This window comes from Myotis myotis, unplaced genomic scaffold (genome assembly GCF_014108235.1).
Source record: "Myotis myotis isolate mMyoMyo1 unplaced genomic scaffold, mMyoMyo1.p scaffold_m19_p_8, whole genome shotgun sequence".
Lineage (NCBI taxonomy): Eukaryota > Metazoa > Chordata > Mammalia > Chiroptera > Vespertilionidae > Myotis > Myotis myotis.
In genome coordinates, this window is record NW_023416390.1 from 25,253,085 (window position 1) to 25,264,669 (window position 11,585).

The 11,585-nt window shown below is 40.8% G+C and overlaps 1 protein-coding gene across 1 annotated transcript in view; it reads right to left on the minus strand.

The window, feature by feature from the left end:
* Positions 1-10,141, minus strand: part of FARSB (phenylalanyl-tRNA synthetase subunit beta) — a 64,556-nt gene extending 54,415 nt beyond the window's left edge. Inside the window, exons 1-5 of the mRNA XM_036319852.1 lie at positions 10,043-10,141; positions 3,579-3,634; positions 1,994-2,148; positions 1,312-1,381; positions 608-723 (exon numbers count right to left, since the gene is read on the minus strand). Coding sequence (XP_036175745.1) covers positions 608-723; positions 1,312-1,381; positions 1,994-2,148; positions 3,579-3,634; positions 10,043-10,100 — 455 coding nt within the window. The 5' untranslated portion in view covers positions 10,101-10,141. The remainder of the gene's footprint in view (positions 1-607; positions 724-1,311; positions 1,382-1,993; positions 2,149-3,578; positions 3,635-10,042) is intronic.
* Positions 10,142-11,585: the final 1,444 nt, after the last annotated feature.

Sequence of the window (11,585 nt, forward strand, 5' to 3'; positions counted from 1 at the left end):
GAAATACTGAAATTATTTCAAGGACTCTCATCATTACGTTCCTTGACCTTCAGCAGTTCAGGAAATATTTAGGTTTGAAGATCACTATACTGATGGGAAACGATGTATAGTAATGTTAAAGATACAATAGGAAAATTTGGTCATTTAAAAGTTTCCAGTTTTATCTGTCAATTTATAATTAAGCTCACTCAAAAAGTGCATTCAAGCCAAAAATTTCCCACTTTAAAAATGAAGATCATACTTCAAATTACCATGGTTGATTATTTAAAAGTATAATCCACTACTAATGATTTGAACCAAAACACAAAAACCAAGTAAATTTCTAGGACTAGATATTGGTCCTATACAGTAATCAAAATATATCTTATTTTCCCATGCACACACTATTTACAAGCAATAATAATTAGTTGTCTGGCAAAGGAAATTTAACCTCGTCACTCTCACATTTTATTACTTTAGAAATGCTTTGAAAAAATCTGTATATGAAGAAGAAGGAAAAAGGAAGGGAAATAGAAAAGGCAGGAAGAAGGGGAGAGAGGAAGAATGGAGAGATAAAGTGACACAAGGAGAAGGGAAGGCAGGGAGAAAAGAAAATGCAACCACAAACCTGCAAATGTTCTGATGCAACTTCTCTTGAAGTTCAATGAAGCTGTCATAGCGATCTTTAGTAAACTTTATATTTCGGAGAACTGCTGCTACAGCGTAAGGGCGTATTTTAGCTGTCTGAAATTAATCATGTCATTAGAGATGGTAAGTATGAAGGCTTTTCTTTGTAATAACATTTTGTAATAGAAAGTTAGCGGCACTCTTGACATTATCACACATTTTCATTCAAAAAGTATATAGTCATTCATTCAAGTAATAAAACATAGTGGTGACAAGAGACAAAGTCATTGTCCTCATGGAATTTCCATTCAGTAAGAATTCTGAAAATTTACTAAATGAGAAAAAGTTAACTTTTAGGTAGTTTGCTCTAGTTGATATTTTTTTACCAAAATAACCTCCCTCAAAAGTTAATTTTTTAATTTTATCACTGTACCACAATTTAAACAATTACATCTCAAATGTATTTTAAATAAATATTTGGATGTTATTTTCCAAAACAGATGCTTTGTCCCTTTCATTACTTGATACAAACAAATTGACAGTTTTTAAAAACTAGAAGGTTAAATATACATTCATTTTAGCAAATGATCAAAGAAATTATATTTGGCAAAAGATTCAGCTTTGTTCTTTTTTTCCATCCCACATTACTAATATATACACAAAAGAAACTGTTTTTAAAGGAAAATAAAATTTTATCCTTATTACCTCTTCTGTGATGATCAATTTCTGGATTTCTCCATTAGGCATTACCCGTTTATATACTGGAGCCTTTATCCTAAAATAATATTAAAACAAACTTGCTCATTGTTAACCAAACCATTTGATAACTTAAGTATATTCTCTGCTGTGTAAACAAAATGAACAATAGGCTTAAGTTACAGCAAATCAAATTTGAACTGAATATAAAAAACAACAACACACAAACTAACAAACTTTCTAACATATAAAGTTCTCCATAAAACCATTAACCACTTCACTGTTAAAATATGTTCCCAAAATGAAAGGCTATGACTCAATACTCAGATAAAGTTTCAAATGGCTACAATCTACATGAATCTCACCCACTAATCATCCCTCTATCCAGCGGTTCTCAACCTGTGGGTCGTGAATAATGAAAATACATCCTGCATATCAGATATTTACATTACAATTTATAACAGTAGCAAAATTACAGTTATGAAGTAGCAATGAAAATAATTTTATGGTTGGGGGTCACCACAACATGAGGAACTGTATTAAAGGGTCGCGGCATTATGAAGGTTGAGAATCACTGCCAGACCTAGAGCTGTGTGCCTGTGCAACAGGTTTTTGCTAGAAACTTAAAACAATGACAGGCAAAGAAAAAACATCCAATTTGGCAAAGTATTTAATGAATATATACCCTTACCTTTCTTTAAAGACTTGAAGTCCTCGGACCAATCCCTCCAGACATAGGAGATCATATCTATTGGCTGGGACGTCAATTTTGTAAAGAATAACATCAGATGCCCCCTCTGCCTTTTCATTACCTTGTTCCTTACTTATAATTTCCTTCTCAGAAGTCTAAAACAAGCACAATAAAATAAAATGAAATTCTTTGGCAAAAGTAGTTGTCAGCACTATAAAGCAGTAACTACATTACATATATTATTTTCTGCAACAAAACATAGGTTTACTATAATCTGCAACAAACATAAAAATGACTTTTACTGAGCTCACACATCTAGCATTCTCATTCATATTCTCTCTCTCAAAGAGACTAATATGTGAGGCCCAGACAGGCAATGTAACTGTCACTGGTTACACAGCTAGTGATCGTGGGACCTCCAACTGCTACTCAAATTTTCTGATATCTAGTCCAAAGTTCTTACTGTACAACCTCAAACTTAATTTTGAGGTCTAATTAAATTATGGATAGCAACTTAATATAAACTAGAGAAATCTTAGCCAACTTCTCAAGCATAGAGATGCTTATTAATGTAAAAAATCTTCCTGTAATATTAGTAAAGGCACAGCAGGAAAAACAAGGCAAGACAATGAACATTTTTGTCAGCCTGACAATTTTTTAACTTTATAGTGTTATAAAATACTGAATAGATCAATAAGATAAAAGGCTTAAAAAATAAGTCTTTACCACATAATCAATATTAGTGGATATATTTTGTAAATTAAGCTATTTTAAAAATATTTCAATCATTATATAATTTAAAAAACTAGGAAAATGCTTCATAATCATTTCTATAAGCCATTCTTCAAAAATATATCATTTTAGAAGATCAATGTATATACTAGTGATGGCGAACCTATGACATACGTGTCAGAGGTGACACGCGAACTCATATTTTTGGTTGGTTTTTCTTTGTTAAATGGCATTTAAATATATAAAATAAATATCAAAAATATAAATCTTTGTTTTACTATGGTTGCAAATATCAAAAAATTCTATATGTGACACAGCACCAGAGTTAAGTTAGGGTTTTTCAAAATGCTGACACGCCGAGCTCAAAAGGTTCGCCATCACTGGTATATACAGTAATGACCTAGGGATGAATTAACATTGGTTGAGTACGCATGGAGGAAGGTGGGGCTGGGGATCGGAGAAGTGAAGGAGGGGGAGCCAGAGGCCAAGGAGACAGCAACTCCGGCTGAAGCAGCATTCATTTCCACCGCTTCCCAGGTCCCTCTCCATATGGTTAATCTGCAGTAAGGCACCTCACTGCCAGAGCTCACTCTGATTCTAGGGTTACCTGAGATGGTCTGCCCATCTCCACAGCACTAGCCAGATAACGTGCGGTGACTGCACACAGAAAAAGACATGAACCCCTTTTGAGATTTTAAGCAAAGCAACACTCTCAGAACCAGAGCTTAGCCTCTTAACACAGAGAACACAGTAATCACCATGGCTCCCAAGTGTAACAAAAATAAACTATAGTAAACATCTGAAAAATGGGCTTAAACACAGAATATTAGAAAAATAAACATCCAATACATACAATTTCATCAAGTTCCAGACCAAATTCAAAGCATAGTTCATCAAATTCTTCGTCAGCTAGGGGGTAAAAAAAAGGATATTGCTTTAATCTGGTCAGCATAAATGAACTGTGTAGAAACTGCATTTTTCTTATTAATTGCCTTACACCAAGCATACTAAGTATCAGTCATCAAATGTCACCACTTAACAACAAAAAATGCTTGAACAAAAAATTTAAAAATAAGAAAAAACACACAAACTTTTATTAAAGGGCTGATTCATCTAACACAGGGGTGGGCAAACTTTTTGACTCGAGGGCCACAATGGGTTCTTAAACTGGACCGGAGGACCGGAACAAAAGCATGGATGCAGTGTTTGTGTGAACTAATATAAATTCAAAGTAAACATCATTGCATAAAAGGGTACGGTCTTTTTTTTCAATAGTTTTATTCATTTCAAGGCCCGCGGGCTGTAGTTTGCCCACGGCTGAACATCAACTATGGAATTAGGTTACCTGAACTGGGAAGTTTACATTTACTTAGAAGAAAAACCCATTAAATAGGGATCAATGGGTAGGCTCCAAATTACAGACCCAATACATTGAAATGTCATATAAATCCTATCATTCAAAATTCTCTGAGGCAGCCTGACAGTTGGCTTTGGAGGCAAGCCTAACAGAGTTTGAATTCTGACTATCCCACTTACTAGTTCTGGAGTTTGGAGCCTTACATAAACTTTCTAATTCCTATGCCTCCTCCATAAAGTGGATCAAAATGCCTCATCCACACGATAGCATTTTGCAGGCATTTATGTATAGCATGCAACTATTGGAAAAATTTTAATTAAGTTCATGAAAATAATGGGCCTGTCTCAGTGCCCTGAAATGCAGTAACTCTGCAACAACTAATTGTTCTCTTATTTTAAGTTATCTTCTACTTTACTCTGCTACCTGTGGGAAACGATATAGGGTTGAGCCTGGGACTGACCTGCTGGCAAAGTCACAAACAAGTCCCAGCTTAGAGGGCTCAGTCCTCTTAGCATAATTAGGCTTGACCTATAACACTCCCCAGATCTTACCTGGGAAGCTAATGGGCTGAGGGAAGTGCAGGGAGTGTAAACATGATCAAAACAGGTGAAACTCACAAGAACTGTGTAACTATGGTAACCACTGCCTTGTTTACCTCTGTCTATAAAAGGTCAGTGCCCGCCTGAGCAAGGGTGGAAGTCCTTCCTCTTGAGTTGGACTTGCCCGCCCGGTCCCCCAATATTTCTAAATTATCTCTTGTCTTTTCTATTTCATTTGTGTGCGGCTCCGCTTCCAGATACTGAACCCTGAACCACGCGGGACGTGGAGAGAAACATTTACGACACTACCTGATACAGCATTTCTAGGGTTTGCTCATTACCAAAAATTGAACACAAAGCATCATTACCAGTATATTCTAATGAAAAGCTGGCCTTAAGATTCCAGATCCCAATATTAAATCAATTTAACAAACATTTATTGAGCACTTACTATATACCAGGCACTGTACCAAGTGTCAGGGCTACAAAGATAATGAAAACACAATTCCTATGTTAACTATCTCCTACTCTAGTAAAAACACCAGATATGTACATATAGTTAAGTGCAAGGTACAGGGATGACCCAAAGGAAGTAATCAGCTCCACTTAGGGTCAGGTAAGGCTTAAAAAAAAGGATGCGTTCATTAGGCAGATTGTAGGGAGACAACAGCATGGCAAATTTGGAAAGTTCAATATAGATGAAGCATAAGGTTCATGTCAAGAAGAGATAGGACGGAACAAGTAGACAGAAGTCATGTCATAACACCCCCAGGGACTTGCCTTCCGTCCTGCCTGCTGGCAATGGGGAGTTACACTGACGGATTTTCAGCTGAGCAAAAGCTTCATTAGATCTGCATTTTAAAGAATGGTGGAAGGGTGGCAGAGGGATTGGAGCAGCGATGCTACCACAATAGTACAGGTGAGACAGTGAGAACTTGATTAAAGCAGCAATTTGTAAAAAAAAATCTGTGAACTGCAATAAAGCAAAGTATATCTGTAATACTTCCAGCTGTACTTCACAAGAAAAAACCAGCAATAAAATCGTGATTAATAATTCCCTGTAAGAAACTGACACACCTAAGTAAATACATCTTAGAGGTTTGTATGATATACACAGGTAGCTGACAGTATTGCCAGCAACTACAGCAAAGCAGAACAGAACTAGAAGTGAAAAGTGACAATAAATCCATTAGCAAGAAAGTGAATGGCAAGAGGAAAACATCTGAACAAAAAGGCAATAGAAAAAGGTAGACTAAGGAGACGAAACTGCCCCAGAAGGCCCAAATGATGAGCAAGAAAAGCAGCTTTAGACCCGACCTTGACCAGCAAAGAGGGGGTAAAAAGAAAAGCAGTAAGTAGAAACAGTGGGATTTAGGACAAAAAGCAACCCTTGGAGGGACTGAAAAAAAAAAGGGCATGGGAACAGAAAAGAGTGAACGAGGCATTATCTGAAAACAAGGAAAAAGCCAGCCTAAAAAAGAAAAAAAGGGTAAGAAACAAAATGGATCCATGTTACTTGAAAACCAGGTGCTTGCCACACATGCTTCTCCTTTTTTTTTTTTTTTTTTAGGACTTTCTTATTGATTTTTAGAGAAAGGGGAAGGGAGACAGAGCGAAAAACATTGATATGAGTGCAAAACATCAATTAGCTGCCCCTGCACGCCCCCTTTTGGGGACCCAGTCGGAGAGGCAACACCCAACCAACTGAGCCACACCAGCCAGAGCTGCTTTCCCGATTTTAACCTCAACCAAATTAATAGTTAAAAAAATTACAAGGGAAAACACACGAAATATAAACTAATGATAAAAGACTATAATTTCTGTCTTGTCTGAAGTATATCTCAACAACATCTTTCTGACTGAAATTTGTGGAAAATCAAGCTTACCCAACCTCTCTCAATATGAAACGAACGGGAGAGGGCAGCTAGAGAGTATATTAAAACATCAAGTGACAATAAATAATCTCACCAATGTTTGAAACCTGGATTATTTATTTCTTTTCCAGAGATGAATACCTGGTGAGAACTGATCGATGTCTTGAACAAGTATTTGCCCACATACCACCTTATGCAAATCTGGTATACTATATACCATTAGTGTGAATATGATTTAAAAGGATGGGTGAAAAATATAAAGAAGCAAATTAGAAAATAAAAAGTATAGGGAGATAGAGCCAAGTTCAGAGGGCAGGGGTAGTATTACCTCTATTTTTAGGGACTCATGGCAGAACTCTAGGGAGAATAACACTTCAAGACTACACACTACCCACAAGCGCACCTTTAAAACCGTTTTTAAAAGCTAACTTTAGAGAACCAAGATGGCGGCATAGGTTAACGCCGGAGTTTGCTGCTTTGAACAACTACTTCAAAAGTGAAACTAAAAGACGGAACGGACATCACCCAGAACCACAGGAACGCTGGCTGAGTGGAAGTCCTACAACTAGGAGGAAAGAGAAACGCATACGGACACTCAGAGGAGGCGCAGTGCTGAAGTCAAATTCTGAGGTGCGGAGTGCGCGGAGCGGGCTGGCGGCGGAGGGCGAGGTTGGCGTTTTCAATCGGGAGGGAGTCGCAGACTCTGAGCTCCAGATCCGGGAGAGTCTTTAGTGACCCAGACTCAAACCGGAGAAGCGGGACTGTCTGGCTTCGGTCAGAGCGAGTGCAGCTTTCTCTCTGAGCTTTGCAGCGGGTGCTGGGACTCAGAGAGGCGGAGCCCCTGGGGACAGGACTGAGAGCCGCCATAACTGCTCTCTCCGGCCCACCCTGTTGATCCTGTGCGACCCACCCCGCCCAAGCCCTGCACAGAGGCATTTGCCGGATAGCCTCAGGCAAACGCCAGATTAGCACCTCCCTAGAGGACAGAAGTTCTCTCACTGCTGACACAGCTGATTCTCATAGCCACTTGGCCTGGAGGTCAAACCCTCCCTGGTATCAGCTACAACAATCAAGGTTTAACTATAAGACTGCGAACAAAGACCACTAGGGGGTGCACCAAGGAAGAATAACAAAATGCAGAGACAAAGAAACAGGACAAAATTGTCAATGGAAGATATAGAGTTCAGAACCACACTTTTAAGGTCTCTCAAGAACTGTTTAGAAGCCGCCGATAAACTTAATGAGATCTACAAGAAAACTAATGAGACCCTCGATGTTATATTGGGGAACCAACTAGAAATTAAGCATACACGGACTGAAATAACGAATATTATACAGACTCCCGACAGCAGACCAGAGGAGCGCAAGAATCAAGTCAATGATTTGAAATGCGAGGAAGCAAAAAACACCCAACCGGAAAAGCAAAATGAAAAAAGAATCCAAAAATGCGAGCATAGTGTAAGGAGCCTCTGGGACAGCTTCAAGCGTACCAATATCAGAATTATAGGGGTGCCAGAAGATGAGAGAGAGCAAGATATTGAAAACCTATTTGAAGAAATAATGACAGAAAACTTCCCCCACCTGGTGAAAGAAATGGACTTACAGGTCCAAGAAGCGCGGAGAACCCCAAACAAAAGGAATCCAAAGAGGACCACACCAAGACACATCATAATTAAAATGCCAAGAGCAAAAGATAAAGAGAGAATCTTAAAAACAGCAAGAGAAAGAAACTCAGTTACCTACAAGGGAATACCCATACGACTGTCAGCTGATTTCTCAGCAGAAACTTTGCAGGCCAGAAGGGAGTGGCAAGAAATATTCAAAGTGATGAATACCAAGAACCTACAACCAAGATTACTTTATCCAGCAAAGCTATCATTCAGAATTGAAGGTCAGATAAAGAGCTTCACAGATAAGGAAAAGCTAAAGGAGTTCATCACCACCAAACCAGGATTATATGAAATGCTGAAAGGTATCCTTTAAGAAGAGGAAGAGGAAGAAAAAGGTAAAGATACAAATTATGAACAACAAATATGCATCTATCAACAAGTGAATCTAAGAATCAAGTGAGTAAATAATCTGATGAACAGAATGAACTGTTGATTATAATAGAATCAGGGATATAGAAAGGGAATGGACTGACTATTCTTGGGGGGGAAAGGGGTGTGGGAGATGCGGGAAGAGACTGGACAAAAATCGTGCACCTATGGATGAGGACAGTGGGTGGGGAGTGAGGGCGGAGGGTGGGGCGGGAACTGGGAGGAGGGGAGTTATGGGGGGGAAAAAGAGGAACAAATGTAATAATCTGAACAATAAAGATTTAATTAAAAAAATAAAAACAAAAAACAAAAAAATAAATAAAAAAAATAAAAGCTAACTTTATTTTGCCCTGGCCAGTGTGGCTCAGTGGGTTGGGGCATTGTCCTGTGCACGGAGAGGTTGCTGTTTGATTCCCAGACAGGGCACATTCCCAGGCTGCAGGTTCCATCCCCGGTGGGGGTGCATACGGGAGACAAACTATTGATGTTTCTCACATCGATGTTTCTCTCGCTCTTTTTCTATACTCTCTCTATAAAAATCAATAAAAACATTTTTATTAACTTTATTTTCAGAGTAGCATATTCTTCTAGGAAGGAGTACCTGTTAAACCGACTAGGGCTATGTTAACATATTGAGCTCTAAAACCAAAGATAACGACAATCAAGTTGCTACATACAACCTTTATACGAGCTGATAATGATGGGGCGGACAGATGTAATTTCAACTGCTACATCTATGGTGGCTGATAATTGTACTTAATATTTCCCCCCTTTAAAAAGAAATGGTATTATCTTTAGAATGAAAAGAGATGAAGAATAGCATGAAGACTAAGCCCATCGAATAGACTCCTAGTCGTTCAGGTCTCAGCTCAAATATTACCACCTTGTCTAATGCTATTCTATGCACAGTATCTTCTTTTGTTTCCTTGCTAGCATTTAATATTCTCCGAAAACCATTTTACTTATGTGCTACTTAATTACTGTTTGCCTCCCTTGTCAGAAAGCGTGAGTGGGCCTTATGGGTCATCTGCACCGCTGTATTCTCAAAGCGCTTAGAAGAGTGCCTAGAATCCAACCAGTCACTCAGTAAATACTAACAACATAAAACAAAAACAGGTGCCGTCAGCCCCGCTGCTCAAACTTCTACTACCCCTTCTACTACCCCTTATGAACGTCCCCATGTTTCCCTTCTTAGTGCGCTCAGCTAGCTACACTCGGGATGCAACCCGGGCTGCACTCCCATGCGTCCCCTGGCACCAGGGAGTAGGCGCTCCAGCCGAGAAGGCTGAATGAATGACACGGCGAGCCGGGCACGTGTGGGTGAGGCAAAGGCAGCCCAGGCAAGACCGCTTCTGAGGTTACATCAGTCCAGGCCGCCACTCCGGCCGGCAGCCCCACCGACCCCCGAATGCCAGAATGTGTCAAACTGTATGACCACGGCCACGAAGCCCTTTTGGAGAAGGGTCTCAGCCTCCGAGGGGAGGCACAAGCTATGGGACGGCACTCACTGTAGGTCCGGCCGAGGGCTTGAAAGAGCAAATCGCGCTTCACGCTGACAGTCGGCATGGTGAGTAAGGTCCACTGCGCCTGCGCGGCGAGCGGGCCAGGCCTCAGGGACCCAGGTATGCAGAACCCAGCCCCTCCCATACGGGCTGTCTTAAATATTGCCTGTCTTCTTCTAACAGCTTCTGCTTTTCTTTTTCATCTGAAAGCAAATAAATTGCCACTATTAAGCTAATTACAACTAGAAGCTTTGGCTAAATAACCTAAAGGCTGGTGAAGGAGACATAATTGGATAAAATAGGCTACGATTTGGTGGGCAATACTCCAGACAGACTGCAAAAGCCCTCACGCCTCTAATACTCCGCAAACTAGATGGGCGGTGCAAGAGGGGTGGGTGCCTAGCAGGGGGCGGGGCCTCTACTCGGAGAATCCGGGCGGGGAGGTGGGGAGCACGTGACTGGGCGGTGTGTGAGGCAGCGGGAGAGTCTATCAACAGACCTCAGCCTTTAGGTGATTGTTACAGTCTCCCTTGTAGACTTCTCAGTACTGTCGCTGTGCTTTGTTTCAGCCTTGCAGCGGCCCTATAACGGAGGCCTCATATTTACTCCGTGATGCCCACGGGCCAATGCTATGCTCAGTTCTCTACCGGCCTTAGCAGATTTCCTCATAACAACTCTGAGTGGAATGGGCTGAATAAGCACACCCCGCCCCAAAGATATCAGGCCCTAAATAAACCCTAGAACCTGTAAATGCTGCTTTAAGTGGAAAAAGTCTTTTTGCAGGTGAAGAATTGCAAAATGGTGCGAGTATCCTGGATGATGGGAACGGGCCCTTATAAGAAGGAGGCAGTGGGAAATCTGACAAACAGAAGAGAGGCAGACCATGCACCCAGAAGGCAGCGCGCGGAGCGGTGCAGCCGCAAGGCCAGTGGTGCCAGGAGGCCCCAGAAGCCGAAAAGGCGAGGGGATTCTCCCCGAGCCCTCTGCAACCGGCCTGCGGTGTCTCTAGACACGGATTCTGGCCCAGAGAAACTGATTTTGAACGTCTGGTCTGCAGAACTGTAAGAATAAATTTGTTTTAAGCCACCAAGTCTGTGGTAAGTTGTTACAGCAGCCCTGGGGAACTTACACACTGAGTAGGTACTACCGCTGAAACAGGAATTTTAGGGGCGTAGAGGCAGGCTTAGGGAATTTTTAGAATTGGGGTCCATGGAAAAAAAGAAAAACAGGGCTACAGACTGAGAGAAGGTCCATTTCCATTACACAAGGAAGCCAGGCGCAGTTACATTTCCGTAAGACAAGGGAACTGGAAGTAGCCAAAATAGGTCTATATTTACAAAATAAAGAAGGGGAAAGAAAGCCCAGAGGGAATAGGAGGACAATGAGGGAGGAGGGCCTCAGGAGTTACTATAGTAACCAATTTGAACGGGAATATTGACCAATCAGAGGGGATATCAGGGAACCGGAACTGCAGCCTTTATAGACCCTGGAAATAGGAAGTCGGTAGGACCCTTTCCCACTCCTCACGTGGGAGTCTGTGCTGTGAGAT